The 18,536-nt window shown below is 36.8% G+C and overlaps 1 protein-coding gene across 1 annotated transcript in view; it reads left to right on the forward strand.

The window, feature by feature from the left end:
- Nucleotides 1–15,596, forward strand: part of LOC131035663 (THO complex subunit 1) — a 211,484-nt gene extending 195,888 nt beyond the window's left edge. The window contains exons 17-21 of the mRNA XM_057967377.2: nucleotides 13,990–14,061; nucleotides 14,289–14,339; nucleotides 14,575–14,634; nucleotides 14,736–14,891; nucleotides 15,040–15,596. Of these exons, the coding sequence (XP_057823360.2) occupies nucleotides 13,990–14,061; nucleotides 14,289–14,339; nucleotides 14,575–14,634; nucleotides 14,736–14,891; nucleotides 15,040–15,378 (678 nt within the window). The 3' untranslated portion in view covers nucleotides 15,379–15,596. The remainder of the gene's footprint in view (nucleotides 1–13,989; nucleotides 14,062–14,288; nucleotides 14,340–14,574; nucleotides 14,635–14,735; nucleotides 14,892–15,039) is intronic.
- Nucleotides 15,597–18,536: the final 2,940 nt, after the last annotated feature.

The raw sequence follows: 18,536 nt of genomic DNA on the forward strand, positions 1-18,536 counted from the left end.
TTGAGAGTTCAGCCGCAGGCACAGAACTAGGATGGTGAAAGAAGCGAAGCTGGGAATGAAATAACATATCTTATACTTGTCTGAGATCTATGGCGTTATTATTCTGTATTACGTACTTTATGCTTTAAGTTATTCACCCGAGAGGGCAAACATTTGGCGCCGTTGCCTAGACGTACTTAGGAACAGAAGCCGTGGATGGCGCACGGACATGATGGGCCTACCCGTCGGTGAGATTAACCCAGCGGCTGACGATGCGCAAACGGAACAATCGTCGTGGGATGTAGAGCGTGATGGCAAGAGGCGAAGGGGAAATTGAACCTTGTAAAAAAAAATATTATTCGATGACATTTGGAGCCAGGACACTGAAAATATTAGAGTGGAGAAGAAGGGTTTTGACATCATAAAATATCACAGAAATGATGTGCACCATGGACTTTCGTATGGTTCTGAAGGTTGTAAATTGGTCTTGGCGGTGGGGGCGCTGCCCCTCGACCCAGCTGGGGTGCTGCGCTAGATCCTGCAGGGGCACTGCAATAGACCCCATGCTGGGATTATTATTTTTCCTTTCGGCCACAATTTATCTCAACATTGTGTCGGGATTATTACAGCATGGGGTCTATTGCAGCGCCCCCGCGGGGTTTGGGGCAGCGCCCCAACAGGGTCGAGGGGCAGCGCCCCTCGCGGGGTCCGGGGGCAGTACCCTTGCCGCCAAGACCAATTTACAACCTTCAGAACCATACGAAAGTCCATGGCGCACATCATTTCTGTGATATTTTATGATGTCAAAACCCTTCTTCTCCACTCTAATATTTTCAGTGTCCTAGCTCCAGATGTCATTGAATAATATTTTTTTTTACAGGGTTCAATTTCCCCTTCGCCTCTTGCCATCACGCTCTGCGTCCCATGACGATTGTTCCGTTTGCGCATCGTCGGCCTCTGGGTTAATCTCACCGACGGGTAGGCCCATCGTGTTCGTGCGCCATCCGCGGCTTCTGTTCCCGAGTACGTCTAGGCAACGACGCCAAATGTTTGCCCTCTCGGGTGAATACTTAAAGCATAAAGTACATAATGCAGAACAATGCCATAGATATCAGACAAGTATCAGATATGTTATTCCATTCATAATCAGTGTCGTACACAAGTTACATTTGGAAGTATATAAAGATGCCGAGGGGGTGCGAGCTCCAACCGTCGCACCGCAACTACCACCCCTCGGTTGCCAACTAACTAACACAATTACAACTTAATTAACTAGTTTTATTTCCGTGTACAATATTGCCTCCAACAGCGGCCTCTGGGCATGGTGTCATGGTGGCCTATGATGAGTATAGAGCTCTTCCCCTAATGTAAGAGGACTGATCAATTTGAATCAGTTCATGAATCAGCGAAGGGACAAGGCTAGAAACCGTCTCGAAAGGCAAGACAAGAGGTCTAGAGGGGCAGTTAGGCAGGGCTCTCAATCAATATATAAGGACGCATTGAATAAGATTTCTATACCAACCTTTGATGGAATTGGAAAGATAAGAGCAAGGTCATGGGTCCATAAGTTAGATACATTCTTAGCACTCAAACCCATGGAAGAAGGTAAGGCAATACAGTTTGCTACCATGCACCTTGAAGGAGTGGCATATGACTGGTGGCACCATGGACTAATATCTCAAGATCATGCCATGATACACTCCTATGTAGAATTTGTTAAAAGGCTGATTACTCGCTTTGACACAAAAGATATAGAAGTCTATTACAGGGAATTGGCCCAATTAAAGCAAGTAGGACATGTGGAAACTTACATCAATGAGTTCCAAAAAAATTCCGTCATGGTTCTTGATATGTCTCAAAAGAGAGTCACGATGCTATTTGTAGAAGGCTTAAGTGACAAACTGAGAGGATTGGTTAAGGCTCATAGGCCTAATACATTAGATGATGCTATTGGGTTAGCCCTAGACTTGGAGGTCACACCTTCCTATTAGCCACCGAAGAAAAGTTTCAGCCCTTGGAAATATGATAAAAAAAGTTTTAATCAGCAAAAGAAAACACCTCCAAAAGCTGATCAAGAGACAAGGAGTGAACTGAGAAAGAAGAAATTATGCTTCTCTTGCAAGGAACCATGGGAGCCTGGACATCGTTGCCTTGGTAAAGGCAAGGCACATTTAATTGAGTTCATCTTTGATGATGATGAATAGGATGAGCAGGAGGCTACCACTGATGAGGATATTGCAGAGGTAGTTCAGCGACAGATAGAACTAGAGGATTTTATAACCAAAGAGACTCCACACATTGCCGCTCTTTTTAGAGTTCCTCGCAGCCGCCCTTTCCAGTTGAAGGGGTCCTTAAGGGACAACAAATGGTGTGCTTAGTGGACAGTGGAGCCACACATAACTTTATAGATGAGGGACTAGTAGTGAAGTGTGGACTTCAGGCTGAGGAATTTCTAGGATTCAGTGTTATAGTTGCAAATGGTTTTCCTTTGACTTGCACTAGAGTAGCTCCCCAATTGAGTATACAAATTGGAGATTACACATTGATAGGTGATTTTTATGTGCTTGCGCTCAGTTACATAGATGTTGTCTTGGGACTAGAGTGGTTGGAGTCACTTGAACGCTATGTTTAGGACTTTAAACAGATGCAACTGGAATTCATGGTTGATGGAAAGAAAACAGTGCTTAAGGCAATGTCTGATGGTAGTCCATGAGTTGTGTCAGCAAGAAGGATGTAGGCTCTTTTTAGGCACAAAGATGTTGATTGGGCAGCACAATGTTTTGTCTCCACCAAGCCAACTTCCAACAGTAAAATAGAGTACTGTGTGGATATCTAGGCAGTGCTAGATAAGCATAGCATAGTCTTTGATGATATACCCCCTGGGCGATGTTTTCGAAGGCAGTGGATTGTGAGGGGCAAGTAAACAATGCAAGTTTCATTGCCAATATCGTCATAGAATCCATTGACATCCTAAAAATGTTGTCCATGTCATAATAGACAATGCTAAAAATTGTAGGGCAGTTGGATCTATAGTGGAGGCTACATATAGTCACATTGTTTTGACATCTTGTGCAGAATTTAATATTGCAAAAGCTTGACACACAAATTGAATGGGTCAAACAAGTCTACACAGAGGCTAAGGAGATTCAAATGTTTGTGACTAATCATCATATGTCATAAGCCATATTCAGGACCTTCTCCAACTTTGAGTTGTTGAAGATAATTTAAATTTTTTTTTTAATCTTTTTATTGTTGATATGTAACATGTATTTTTTTATACCATGTTAGGTTGCTGAAACGCAATTTGCATCTCACACAACTGTCTTAAGACGACTTGTGAAGGTGTGAGATGCCTCAAGTTCTATTATCATCAGAAGCTTGTGGAGTGTATGGAGGCAGTCAAGCATAGAAGATCCCAAAGAGTAAAAGCATTGATGCCAGATTATGAGTGGTGGGCTCATGTGAAATATGTTTTGAATTTTACTGAGCCGATCATGAGCATGATTAAGTACGTTGATACTGATCGCCCATGTTTTGTTGAAATTTATGATGGCATGGACTCCATGGTGGTGAAAATAAGAACAATAAAGAGGCCAAGGAACATGACCCAACATAATCATTTTTCAAAAGTGTGCAACAAATTATTGTTGACCATCAGAACAAGATGACCACCTCCTTACATCTCTTAGCATTTGCATTGTCACCAAAGTATTATGGCAAAGAGGTACTTTCATTGTCAAGGAGGTTGGTACCATATATAGATGGAAAGGTTGATTATCAAAATATTGTCTTGAGCGAGTTTGGCCAATTCATATCTTCAATAGATCATGATGTTTCCGCTCTTTATGACAAATATAGGATATGTGTTGATGAGTGGTTGTAGCTACATGTTCAAGGCTCTTGCAATTAAAATTCTCTCCCAAGTATGTATCTTTTTATTTTTATTTTTATCATTTTTCATTTGATGCTATCATGCTAATATTATATTAAAATATTTTTATTTATAATTTATGTTTTAAGTTTTTGATTCTTGACTATAAAATTAAATACTAAACGTTGTATGCAAACTCAATAGGTTGCAATTTCTTCAGCTGAGCGGAATTGGAGTACAAACTCCTGCATCAACTCTATCAAGTGCAATTGTTTTGGGTGCAAAAAAACTTCAGGTTTGGTCTACATACACACCTTTGTTTATTGTCGCATAAGAAACGTGAATACAATGAGGGTCTGACAAAGAATTGGGATCTAGCTCCTGAGTGTGCTGATTTAGATGCTTCAATTGCACAACTTGCCCAAGGCTCTATAGATGAGGCAGCTCTTGTACTTCACATAGCTAGTGGGAGTGGCAATCCAATGGATTGTGGTTCAAATGAAGTTGAACCAAATGTTCACCTTTTTCATCGTGTAATGACATTTTGACACTTGAGTATTATCATTTTTGCATATTATGAGGTATATTAAAGTTGAAGCTGCCTTTAAATAAATAAATCCATAAGGGCTGACCCATGGTTTATAATGCTGGCGAACCCTTGGTGTTTAGCACCCCCACCTTGGGGATTGAAGTCTCAAATTAAATAAATCTTTATTTATTTTGATTTATTTATTAATTTGAACTATCAATTTATCTAAGTTATTAGTGTTAATCAATATATCATCCTACAATCAACCATACATGAGATTAGTAAGGAAACATATTAGGGAGAAGTAGTAGACTGGTTCCCACAATGTAATTAGACCACCCCAAGTTGGATGGACTGAAGGTCCTGCCACTTGTGGGCCAAGTGGTTGAATTGCCTCGGTTGGATGTTCCGCGCCCTTGGGCTTAGTTGTGGCGAATAGTGTCTGACCGCCTGTTGATGTGTTTTTTATGCACATGCGAACACAGAATAAAATACCTAAAGGGTACCTTAACCTCTCTTGAATAAAGTCTCCGAATGCTGAAGATGTCGCGAAAAGGATCAATCGGGATGACTTCAAGGTTCTTGTATGTAGGTTCTCTACTCGTGGATAAGCTCTTTGTGGTATGATGTGATTTTGCTGGAATCACAAGGGGACTTACACTTGATGACCTGAACGTCTAATTTGCTAGAATCACAAGTCCCATTCACTAATTGGAAGACAAACAAATGGCAAAAGATGCAGGGTTCAGGAAGTCTACTCTACTATCTAGGATGCGAGAAGATGGATGAATGACTAGGTGGAGTCCTATTGGGTTGGGTCTCACCATCAGGCTTGAACAATTAGACACCAACTCAATGCGATCTTCTAAGGGGTGCTTCCAATATGTTCAAATCGTACACCATTAGACACTGATCACCATTCAGGATAATGCATGAACAATAGACGTGTAACGACTTAAGATTAAGCTCACTTTATTCCAGTTGACCACGCAAGGTACACTTACCATCAGCAAGAGGCTAGTGGTTTGGATTAGACGGATTCCACTCAGGTGCATTCAACAATTTTCTTCATTCAATCTAATTATCTACCATCTAGAATTGAAGATTCAACAAGAAACCATGCATATTGCAAGAAACGACACACTTCACCATAACTTCAATGAAAATGGAGTTTATTTACAATCAATGGCAACAATTTCTTGCCTTCTCTTCTTAATCTATTCTAATTGCTATTCTATCAACTGACTATTCACTATTAGCTAACTATTCACCTTCTAACTACTGACTAACTACTTTCTATTAGCCTTTACAAAATGAAGAGCTGGGGCTTATATAGTGCCCTTAATACAATTCAATGGCTAAGATCAATTTGAGATCAATGGCCAAGATTCTACAATGAAAACCCTAATTAGGGTTTGTTACAACAAACTTAATTCCGACCAATGAAATAATTGTATTAATTGGACACATGTCTTCTCTGGAATATTTGACCAATGGATAGCTGGGGTAGGTACATCGAAGTTTGTGCCACCTTTAATGAGTTAGGTACATTGAATCTGGGCATGCTGAGGTGGACCAACCCAACTGGAGGAGTGATGACTAGGATGCCACCTTGTCTGATACTTGCAACTTGGTAGATATCCAATTCGATGATGCTGAGAAGCTAGCTTTAATTAATTCATCTGAAACTATCTGCTTCTTCAACGAACCCTTGCTCTGACTTCTTTTGTCTTTGATGTGCAGGATGATGATGTACCTCGCCTTGGAATGTAGGATTGATTGGAAGAGGTTATTCTTGATGATGCTTGACTGAAGAAGGCCATCCTTGTCGATGCTAGATGGGAGGAGGTCGCCCTTGTCCTTGCTCGATCTTCTTCGTTGAGAGTCTGCTAAGTAATAGATCCTCCGGCTTTGGGGTGGTTATTTGAAACCTACACAAAAACTTAAAATTAGTCTTTGAGCATCATACCTTAAAGCATGAAATTTAAGACCTTTCAAGGGTATAACTTAAGATATTAATTTGAAAAAGACATGATAAATCAAGAATTATACATTTTCAAATTAATTATGAATGGAAATTGGATTTTCAAGACTTAGACTTTACAAAATTGCTATGAAATCACAATAAGTCTTGAATAAGAACTTCAAAAAAAATGATTCTTCATACCTCCTCCTTGAATGCTTAACTATAAAACCTTGGAAAATGATGAAAGAAGACAGGATTTTGCTAGACAAGGGTTGAATTGAATTATGCCTCCATTAGCCTCCAAAAGAGCTTCTCCTTCTTTAGCCTCCAACACTTAGCAAAATTTCGCCTCCAATCTGTTGGATTTCGCTCCTCAAATTGCTCCTCAATTTCGCACTTAGAAGGGATGAATGAATGATTTGAAACTTGAAGCAATACTCCCCCATTATATAGAGCGCTCACCCTACTCCCTTCAAGGCCGACTTGGCAAATAAGGGGTAAAATAAATAAAATTTCCTTGAAAAGGTGTCCGACTTGCCTATAAAGGCAAAATAATGTTTTTTGAGCGCTCATTTGTATTTTTTTAATTTTAAAAATTAATTTTAGTGCCTCCAAGGTAAATTTTTTTAATTATTTCAAGGCCTAAAAATTAATTTATTAAATTAAAAATACCTTAATTAATGCGCATTTAATTCAATCTTTCCAAATGTTTTAATTTAGGGAATTTAGCGCAAATTGGGGAATATCAATATTTAATCAAGACCTAATGAAGCTTCCTACTGACTTCGCCCTGGACCCTCTGGAAGGGTCAGGAGCGATTTTCTCAATTTGGTCCTGAATATCTCATACCTTGACTCCAAAATCTACCGGAAGGTGAGCTTATGTTTGTTTTGACCTAATCAAGTCTTGCATTTCAATTTTTTATCAGGAAATTAGGTGAAAATGTGAATTTCGCCTTGGACCCTTTGGAAGGGTCAGGAGCGATTTTTCAATTTTAGGCCAAAATTTCACCTTAGTTTGATCATTAAACTCCTTCAAGGCGATCTCCAAGGTTCATTCACCTCCATCACTGGGCTAGCTCATCAAAACTTTGAAGGAAACATTGCATTTTTGAGAATTTCGCTCTGGACCCTTTGGAAGGGTCAGGAGCGAAATTCTCTCCTGAGCTCAAAATTCTCATTTTTCAAAGTTCACAACCCCTTCAAGGCATCCCAAATAGGCTTTTTCATTGCATTCCAGACTTAGCTTTATTCAACTTCGGAGGAAAAGTGTGATTTTAGGGTTTTTCGCCCTGGGCCCTCTGGAAGGGTCAGGAGCGATTTTTCCTCCTTAGGCTTACTCCTTCATCATTTTGCCTTGAATCCTTTACTCAACGCTAGGCGATGGTCTTCTTCATTCATTCCACCCAAGTTTGGCTTGTTTTTGCAAGGTAAAATAGAGGTTTTTCAAATTTTCGCCCTAAACCGTCTAGAAGGGTCAGGAGCGATTTTTCAATTTTAGGCATATTTCTTCATGCTTTTAACTTGAAATTACCTCTAAGGCAAAGAACATCATGCCTCTCTCCCATCCAAATCATGAATAGCAAGATCTTGTCTTAATTTTGCAAGAAAAGGGGAGAACTTGGAAATTTCGCCCTAGACCCTCTGGAAGGGTCAGGAGCGAATTTCTTCCTTGGCTTCAAAACTTGCATTCATGGCAATCCATTTCCACTCTAAGGCAATCCAAATGTCGTTTCAAACCCATGCCTAAGCTTAGCTTCGCTCAAACTTTGGAGGAAAAGATAGGTTTTAGGATTTTCGCCCTGGACCCTCTGGAAGGGTCAGGAGCGAAATTCGCTTTGGACCCTTTGGAAGGGTCAGGAGCGAAATTTGACATTTTTAGACTCTCTGTCAGGGTAATTCTATGGAATATAACATTTAAGTATAAGTGACATTCACTTATACTTTAAGTTATATTCCATATATACTTTCAGGATGTTTGAGAGTGGTTTCAGACCTCCAGGAGCTATATTGTAAAATCTAGTTTTTGGAGGATTCTTCAGTTTTCCAGACTTAGTCAAATTTCAGGATCAGGATACTCAAATTTCAGGATCAGGACATTCCAGACTTAGCCAAATTTCAGGATCAGGACATTCCAGACTTCATCACTCATCAACTTGACCTCACTCAAGCAGGACCTGCTATCCAGGTGATCCCCTTGGCGACCCTCGAAAGTTAAAGGCTAACAGACAAAACCCTAAAAGACCTAAAAAACAAACCCTAGAAAGCAAAAAGCAGGGGTCCCCATTTGCAATGGGGCGATGTGTGAATACGTCACAACACCACCCTATCATGCCTTCCCCTCCAATCCCTAATATGGTTCGTTGTTGGAAGTGAAACTATAGAATGGATCTAAATAGGTGATGTTGTTTATCATTTCCTTAATGTTAATTGTTTATTTACTTTTAAGTTCAATAGATATTATATGATTTAGTATTAGAATACTATTTCTAAACAAATTATATTGTTGGAATTGTTACTTTTGGGCAAAAATCAGGTATACCCCAATATGGGACGTTACATGCATCTTTATAAGGAGCTTTTGGGTGTTCATTTTTTGCATTACAGGGCTTATACCTTCTAGAAATTTTGTGTGATGTTATTATTCTAGATCTCGTGTCTTCAAGTTTTCCACTACAAGCTAGAACAATAGTGATTGATAAAGATTTAGGGTATGAATCATTAGAACCAGAAGAAGAGCCTAAGGTTCTGGCTAACCTTGAGGCTTCTCACCTCTTCACCTTGTCATTCTTCTTTTCTTTCTTTGAATCATTTGTGATGTCCCCATAATAGTGATTGATATCTGAATATACTTATGTATCAGTTATTTAATTATATGAGTTTATGACTGAAAACTCCTTAGTATTATGTAATCAGTTTCATAAACATAATAAATAGATTATTACACACATTTACATTAACAATACATATCCATTAAATCTTACATAATATTAATATTCTTATTTACATGGTAATCATAATGCAATATTGACAAGGCAACAATAACTAATAAGACTAATAAAACATTAAGAAACAATATAAAACAATATAGTGGCAGACAAGATCTGATGCATGTCAGATCTGTCTGCCTTCCCATCCATTAAATAAACCATACATGAAGACAGCACCTATATTAAGAAAGTCTAAGATCAAAATGGTAATGGATGATCACATGTTTATCATGGAAATCGCTAGTTAAAACCTTCAGCTGTATGATTAATAAACCAATCCATATTCTGGTCAGAGCATCTAAGACATTTAAGGATTAATAATGAAGACTTTGAATAAATTAAGCATGCAGTGACTAAGGTAAAGACCGGTGGCCTCTCAATGACTACGTAAAGGATGCAAAATATATTTCAACATAAGTAAGGGAGCAGTCGAGTGTATCAGTCTCCCAGTGATATGAAAGAGGGTGTTGAAGACAGTCAATTAAGACTTATCGGCACCTAGGATTAATTCAGCGATTATTATTCTCAAAGGAAGCGATTAAGAAAGGAAAAATAATCATTAGCATTGTCAAAAGAATTTCAAGTCAAAGAGGTGCAATGCCTTATTTTAAAGGGGTTGCGATTATAATAAAGTCACAACTCTTCATTGATTGAAGAGTCACAACTCTTAATGCAAGGAAGTTATATAAGGAAGATCTGAATGAATGAATCAGCATGGGGGTTTTTGTATCTTATTTATTCTTGTATCCATGCGATTATAATAAAGTCAGAACTCTTCATTGATTGAAGAGTCACAACTCTTAATGGAAGGAAGTTATATAAGGAAGATCTGAATGAATGAATCAGCATGGGGGTTTTTGTATCTTATTTATCCTTGTATCCCTTATGTATCTGCTCTATCAAGCATCGCCTTTGGCATCTCTGGTTGCATACATACACATTCATATCAGAAACAGCAGCATCCTTTATTGTTGCAAGCATACATCTCCAAATCAGAAACAACATATCACTATAAGTGATATTAGCATATTGGGAATTGCATAAGTATATCGACATACCAGGCAGCCAGCAAGGAATAAGAGATGATCATGGAAAGAAAGAGGATTGCCGGCAGAAGTCATTCAAGGTTATAAAGGGAGGATATGCTTCAGGTATGTCTTTGTCATTCCCAAAGAATGGTGGTAACTATTGTTTAACAATGCAAAGAGTAATATGTATATCAGAAAATAAAAAACAATCACAATATGATACAAAAAACTATTTACACAGCTAATAAAACTGTAACAATCTGCATCGTGATATTCAGTAATGTACAGTAAGTCTTGAATTCAATAATACGTATAAGGATTAATGATAAAATAAATCGCATAATAGCACTGTAAGTCCTCCAATGAATTCGTATTCTGGCTATCTGATAGAATAATTCGAAAAATAACATATAAGGATAATGAAGTTGTAATCTGATGTAAGATTAACAGGTTAATCATATCAATCTGGACTAAACACATTGTACAACTCTATACAGATAACAGTAAATAGAAATGATAATCTACATTTACAATGGACTTATTAATCTACACTTAAATGGATATCATTTCAGGGAAGTACAGGGATTTGTAGAGAGGATACTGTCCACCCAAGTAGGCCACCTACTGAATTGTAATAAATCAGTAGGCCAGGAGGGCAGGTGACCGCTTCTGGGCTTGGGTTTGACAGCAATAAGCCACCACTACCATCCACAGAATCCCTGGCATGAGGGAATTAATTAATTATGAAATAAGGTATGATCAAGGGGATAAGACCCACGCCATAATGAGTAGGCCACCCTGGTGGGTGATTAATATGCTGCCAGGGTCAAAAGGGCTGGATGACCGCTTTTGGGCTCAGACTGAGATGGTTGGGCAAACTAGTTCATACCTTGTTTTATAAATCATATAATAAAATGACTTATGCTTACAATCTCTTAACATACAATCGTATAACTTCAAACATCTGCTGCATATGTAATGATTGATGAGCACAGGTGTTTTATAGGACTTAACAGCAAAATTCCTTTTGGGTAAGATATTTTCTCTGTTTCTGATTTATTTTCCTATTTATTACTTCAGACAAACATATCTGTGCATTTGTACTTAGTAGGGGACATTACATCATTCCCTTCCTCCTCCTCCCCTTACCTTTCATTTTATCATTTCCCTTGCCCAACTCCATTCACTCTTCCCTTCAGCCTGCACATCCTTCTGTCCTTACTTTTGGTGGCCACAGAATCAATGGTTTAATTGGTTATGCCCTTGTATGCTTTTCTCTTTTTCGCCCCCTTTGCCACATCTTTCTCCATGTTAGGGGCAGTCCCAAGTAATAGCTTTCAATAGTATAAGACAAATGGGAAAATTGAGTAAAATGATTGCTTTAGAAAATCTTGCAAGTTATGAGTTCAAGCCTTTTGGCATATCTTCTAAGAAAATCAAAGACATGACCTTTGCAATCTCCCCATTTTTAATTAACTCAGCTTATGTAGGTCCAATTCTTCTTTCTTGATAAAGAGAAAAATGTTTTTTTTTTAAGGGGGCCATAAGTTCGGAAATTAGAAGTCAAAATAAAATAATGTCATGCAAATGGAGGTGTGAATTTCATAAAAGGTTATTGTAACCCTCGAGACACCTAGCAACTTCATCATGACATATTCTATGACAGCTTATTAGTGAGGAGTTACAAGCTGGCATTCTTGCTAAAATAGGTGCGATTTTGAGGAGGTAATCTTGTTAATTTATTAATTATCATTTTGGAGAGGTAAAATGAGGCATTGGAATTTGTGTTATGTTGGTGCTATATATTGAGGAGCTTGTTAGCATTCGAGACAATTGGCATTTTATAATAATGTTTGTCATAACTTGAACCCTGTGCTCAACTATCAATTGAAGGATGGAAAACCCTTAGATTTAGAGATTAGAGATAGAAATCCTTTTGGTTACTTGTAGATTAGATGAGATTGCAGGATTTGTGCTGAAAGCTTTCTTTTGTTTGTCAACCATATTTGTATTTTAGAGCAACAACATATTACAAATCCCTTTGGTTCCTTGTAGGTCAGAGGACAAAACCCTTATGGTTTCCTAAGGAAAATCCCATCCAGAGATTGTATTTGTGCTGAAAGCTTTATTTTGTTTTATCAATAATATTTGTATTTTGGAGCAACAACATAATATGTTGTTCATTTGAGACATTTCAGCATATTTATCCAGGTCTAGTATATTTGTATTGTTTATGCAATATATTGCTACATCTTTCGAGCATTGTTGTTTATCTAAATAAAATATATAAGAATCATTATTCATCCACCATATGCTCAACTCGCCTTCACAAGATCTTAGTGATTAGAAAGTGTTAAATAATAATATTTATTCATTGTATGTTCTCTTCTCACCCTCACGAGATCTTGGTGATCAAGATATGGTAAATATTATATATTTACCGACTTGGGAAGATGGTGGAATTGACAAAAGTTAATACACATAGGTATCCGATGTATGGGATAAGAACTTTGGCACTGCATTAGTTTGAGAACTTTTGCACTGCATGGTTCTAGCTTAGGGCTGAAAGCAATGGAATTATGAGAGCGAAAAACATCTAATTCTACTTTTGGTCTCTTTTCTAGTACAACGTCAATGTCATGCTAATTCAAAGTGGCTGTCGCTTCTTAAATAATAAATTAAATTAAAGGGTTTGTTATTAGTTAATGTGATATTATAAGTAATAGATGGATATAATTAACTTGCAAACATTTCCTGTAATGGAACACCTAAGGAATGCTTTATGTATTGAATGCATTGTCAATCAGTCCAATTTCAAATGCCAGCACTTCAACTGCATGATTTTCTTGTCATATATAGAAGGGAACCGACTAAATAGCTGAAACGTTTCAAAGCAATTTTCAATGTTTATAGCCATGTATCATACTGAGTCCAAGATGAACTTTCTTGTAAAATTATTGTTTGGCAGGGAGTTACCCCATAATGATAAATGTGTGACCAACTTGAATTTTTTTTCTACTTCCATTATTAGATCTAATATATGATATGCTACCAACTTGATTTTTTAACCATTTCATGAAATTTTATCAAGTTTCAACTGCATAGTTTTGACTTTTGAGTCAATCTTTATCGACCGATATTTCATGAGTAACATTTCACAAGAACCAGTCTCTCATGAGCACGAATGGTCCACTTAGTACTCATTGCATCTTGGTGATGCTCACAAGAGTGAAACAGCGGAACTTCCTAGGAGGTTGCACATTCTACTAGTACAACTCAAACATGTTTAACCATGGAGTTCCCCCCAATATCAAGCCCACTCAACCTGCTACTCCATTTGCTAATGGTTACTTTCTTCTTCTGTAAATTATACATTCTTATCAAGCCATGCTTGTACTTGAATATAAGAGATACTGGCAATCTAAGAACATCCACACATTACATCTCGAGTTTAATTACATGATGCTAGATTCAACTACATTGATATTTAATTTTAATTGTGCTTTGCAGCACAGCTCAGATTTTTGCTACGTATATTCCTTACAAATGAAGATTTTTGATGTTTTTCAAAGCTCATTGCTTGAAGGTCTTATGTTCTCACATATTTTTAATCTGCAACCTTTTCAGAATGCCCTGACAGATCCACACCGAGTCCGTACGCCATCTGTGACAGATTACTGGAAACCTCTTGCTGAAGATGTATGTTTCTGTTATCACTGACTACTAGTAATATCTCTATGCAATAGATAGCAAGCTTTCTGTTTTGATCATACTGATTTCTTTAACTTTACTGAATTTACTGTATTGTAGAATTTTAACTTCACTGAAATTACTGTATTGTAGTACTAGTTGCCCCAGGATGGTTGGTGTTTCTTTACTAAGGTTTTCGATTAATCTGTGCTTTTCAATCTGCTGGTTATCAACAGATTGATCCCAGTGCTGGAATAGAGGCTGAGTATCATCATAAAAACAACCGTGTAAGTTGTTTCATTAGATTATACTTTTTTTAAATATCTTGACTTAAAATATTTTATCTCCTGACATTTTCATTTGAAGCTTACAAATATGATTTTTTTTGGTAGTCTTGAACATTAGTTCAAAGTCAAACATAACAATTATCTCCTTGATGGCTTGTATTATCCTTTGTCTTTAAGAAGTAAAGGAAATTGCTATGGTACTATGTTTAAACTGATCAATGTTGGAGGAATGCAGGTTTATTGCTGGAAAGGCCTGCGTTTTTCAGCACGTCAAGATCTTGAGGGCTTTTCCAGGGTAGTATAGTGGTAGTTTTGTCATTATAATATGATGCAAACTAAATATGTAAATTGCAGATGCTCTGTTGCAGAAATTGACTGGTATTCATCTTGTTGCAGTACACAGAGCATGGAATTGAAGGTGTCGTTCCACCTGAGCTCCTGTCACCTGAAGTCCGAGTTAAATACCATGGAAAGACCACAGAGAAATCTAAACGTGGTGCTAAAAAAGAAGAGGAAACAAAGGGAGCTTCTACTCAAAATGAAGAAAATCAGGTGACCCCATATTCTGACATATTTTACCTTCTAGCTTTTGTGTGCTGATGCCATCAATGTCTGTTGTTTTATTCATGTTTACTTTCGGCTCTGGATGCTGCACAAGGTTGAGATGTTTTATTTTATATTGTGATCAACTGTCAACTAGGCAAATGGGAAGGTTGCAGAGCTGGATGATGGTGGAACTGCCCAAGAGATAGAAGATGTGCCAACACCAATGGATACAGATGCTATACCTACAGCAACTCAAAGCGGTGATCCTACACCAGAAGAAAGTCAAAAACAGAGCTCTGACATGGAAGCTGGTGCAGAAGGATTGCATTCGGAAGGCGGTAATTCACCTAATGCAACTAGTGCAGACCTAGAAGAGGTTGTTACCAGGGATTCAAGTCCCCAAGATACCGGTGTTTTGTTGAATGAAGGATCAAGCCCTAAGGTCGTTGACCATAAACCAAATCCCAAGAAACGCCCCTTACCTGACTCCTGATCCTGTGTCAAAATATATATTTGAAGCATCCTTTACCTAACTTCTGATCGTTGGGGTCAAAATGTAAAATTTTGTCCACTTTATGATATTTCATTTTTGCTGGATTTTTTAATTTTATTGTTATTTTTGTTAATTATCATGTTGAATTAGAGCATGAAACCATTTAGTTTGTTCTAGAAGATAATTATATTAGTTAAAAAGCTCAGTATTTTACATAATATGGATTTCTCCAAGCTGCCTGTGTGCGGATATGATGAAGACTTCCTGAAAAGCAAGTATACCACATTTGATAAATAATCATAAATTAATCAAAGCACCCCATTGAAGCTGCAAAGTGGTTTGTATTGGACAAGGATATTCAGTTACCTCGGTCTTAAATAGATAGCAACGGTCAACTTATTATTTTTATAAGCCAAATTCCAAGAATCATCTCTTACCTGACTTCTGATCCTTGGCTTCAAAATGTATAATTTTGTCTACTTTGTAGGTATAGAGAAAGTTCAAATACTCAGTTCAGTGAACATTTGGCAGGCCAAAAACACATGTATTTGTAAAATAACCTTAAAAAAGAAGCAGAGAAATGTATTTAGAGAACTCGTAAGTAGTTTTTCCTTCATATATTGGTCAGAAAATGAGTTTAATGCACATCATAGTCCCATATCACTATAATTATAAATTATAAATAAATATTACTTCACAAATAATTTTTGCAACTTAACCTTCTTAGTGGTTGTGTCAGTGCCCTTGAATAGGTTGGTAATTATTATTATCGAAGAACAATATCATCCTTAGGCGTACCACAATCATTCAATGAAGCCCTTATTGATGCTTTGTCGTCTACTTCCTACTATTTTAGTACATCTATTTCTCTCCTCTCAAAATCAATGATATTATCCGCATAAACGTACGCTTAGAATCATTCGTCATCCAATCTTAATATGGATCAATGCCATATAAGTCATCCCTTTGTGCATCTCTTGACGCTGTACCTTTTTGACTTGTAAATGTGGTTGTACTCTGCAAAACAAGGTCATTTAGAGGCTTTTGAGACAAGTTACATTGTCTTGTGAATAGGATCAAATGTCCTCAAATCACATTTACACCCAAACTAGGTTGGAACCAAAATTCGGATGGCAAGGATTTGAAGTTTTGGTGTTTTTATACAGTCTTCCTATCACAAATAGGTGAAGTAAAGAACTTCTCCTCAATGTAACATTATGTGAATGGCAAAGGTTTGATATTCAGTTGTTTTTAATCATCTTCTGCAAATTCATCTACAAGGACACCAATTATAATTTATTTAAAATAAAAAAATTTAACTTTCTGTGTGTAATTTGCATTTATATAGGTGAAGAAAAGAACCTCATTTCTACAACTTTGTAAATTAACAAAACATCCATTATGTTATCATTATACTTGATATAATTAAAGAGGGAAAGTTGTGATTAAAGCAACCAAAAAACATGAATTTGTTAGTGCAGTCATTTGTTTTGTCTCCTTCAATAGTATGTCAAATGGATTGATATTTTCTTGTGTTTGACTTTTAATTGTGGGATGACATCCTTTGCCTTATAATGGTCTCATATAAATAATTTAGGGTATTTTGTTTTGTACATACACTAATTGTAGAACCTTAACTAAAGGCTTTGAGACTTAAAATAAAACAATTTAGAAAACAATAATATAGATTGATTTAGAACAACAATAAAAAATACAAATGAAAATAAAAATAATAGTTATTATGAAATAATAAGTTGGTTATTTTGCTTTTGAAACATTAAGTTCAAACTATAAAGTTATCATGAGGATCTCTTTCATGTTCTTAGCAAACATTGTTGAGCATAATGTTGTCATTGATGTCAAAGTTGTAGTTAGTGTTGTCATCAAGATCAAGGCATGTGAAAGATTGCAATCATTGTCATGTCATATTTAAGCATTTGAGTCGTAGAAGGGCTTTGACAAGATATGTTTGATAACTCTCTTAATGTTATCGCTATGCGTCGATTTTAGTTGTTCTTGATTGTTTATCACATGTGATATTGTTTGGATGCATGCATGATATGTTTATGAGGCTTGCTGCTCAGAAACAGTGTGTGCACTTAGTTGCACTAGTGTAATAACCTTAGACAAAGATTTTAAACTAGATTTTAAATTCTTTAAAACCCCTTGCTTCAACTTTGCCAAAATTGAAACTACACTCAAAACTACCAAGGAATTTGCTTGGAAACACACACCAGAAAGAGGTAAAAGCACATAGAACTCAATATATTTTCAAATAACCATATTTGTAACAATAATAGAGGTTCATGTGATTATCATTTATTGATTTGAACAACAAACCACTTCTGCAACACTTACTACAAACTGAAAAATAAAACATATTTTTGGTAGGCACTGGCGAACAACACAACTTACATGAAACTTAACAAACCTAGTAATATGGAAATATCAACGATGAACAACCACTGCGCTGTTATCAGTCATTACCAAAAAAGTGGAAATGCAATCTCCACACAACCCCAATAGACTACTAATCAAACACTCAAAAACCGCACGAAAGCATAATGGTAATCTGTGTGAGACTACAACAATAGCGAACCTCTGATTCCCAACCTTAGTCCACCTGAAAACCCTCAAACTTCCCATTCTTGAGCCTCTTTCTCCACAGGTTTGACAACTTCTGAAGAACAAAAACTAGATTAGCAAAATAACAAGTGAATAAATGATAAAATGCTACCAAAACCCTCTAAATAACAAGGATATAAAAAACATACGACTAAGAGAGAATATTCTTTGGATTTTCAGAAATTTAACTCCTCTACCTATCTTTCACCTCCCAACTTTCCAAGTTGCAATGTACCAACTGCCCGCTTTGTCAAAAGTTAACGAATGCCACTTAACATTATGAAATGTGCTTTCTAATTTTTCACGACATCTTTTGTCTCCAAAACAATTCAAATGTTATTTATCAATTTAACTCTAAATCTGATTTTAATCATTTAATTGTGAAGAACAATATGTCTCGAGTTATCCATAGGTCTTGATTTACTAGTGTTGGATAATTTGACTTACTATAAATAGTAAGTACTATTTTTGGAAAGGGCACATGACAATTGTCCTGGTGTTTGGCTTCACAATTTGTAGTAGCTTGTGTGTTA

Source organism: Cryptomeria japonica, chromosome 6 (assembly GCF_030272615.1).
Source record: "Cryptomeria japonica chromosome 6, Sugi_1.0, whole genome shotgun sequence".
Classification (NCBI taxonomy): Eukaryota; Viridiplantae; Streptophyta; class Pinopsida; order Cupressales; family Cupressaceae; genus Cryptomeria; species Cryptomeria japonica.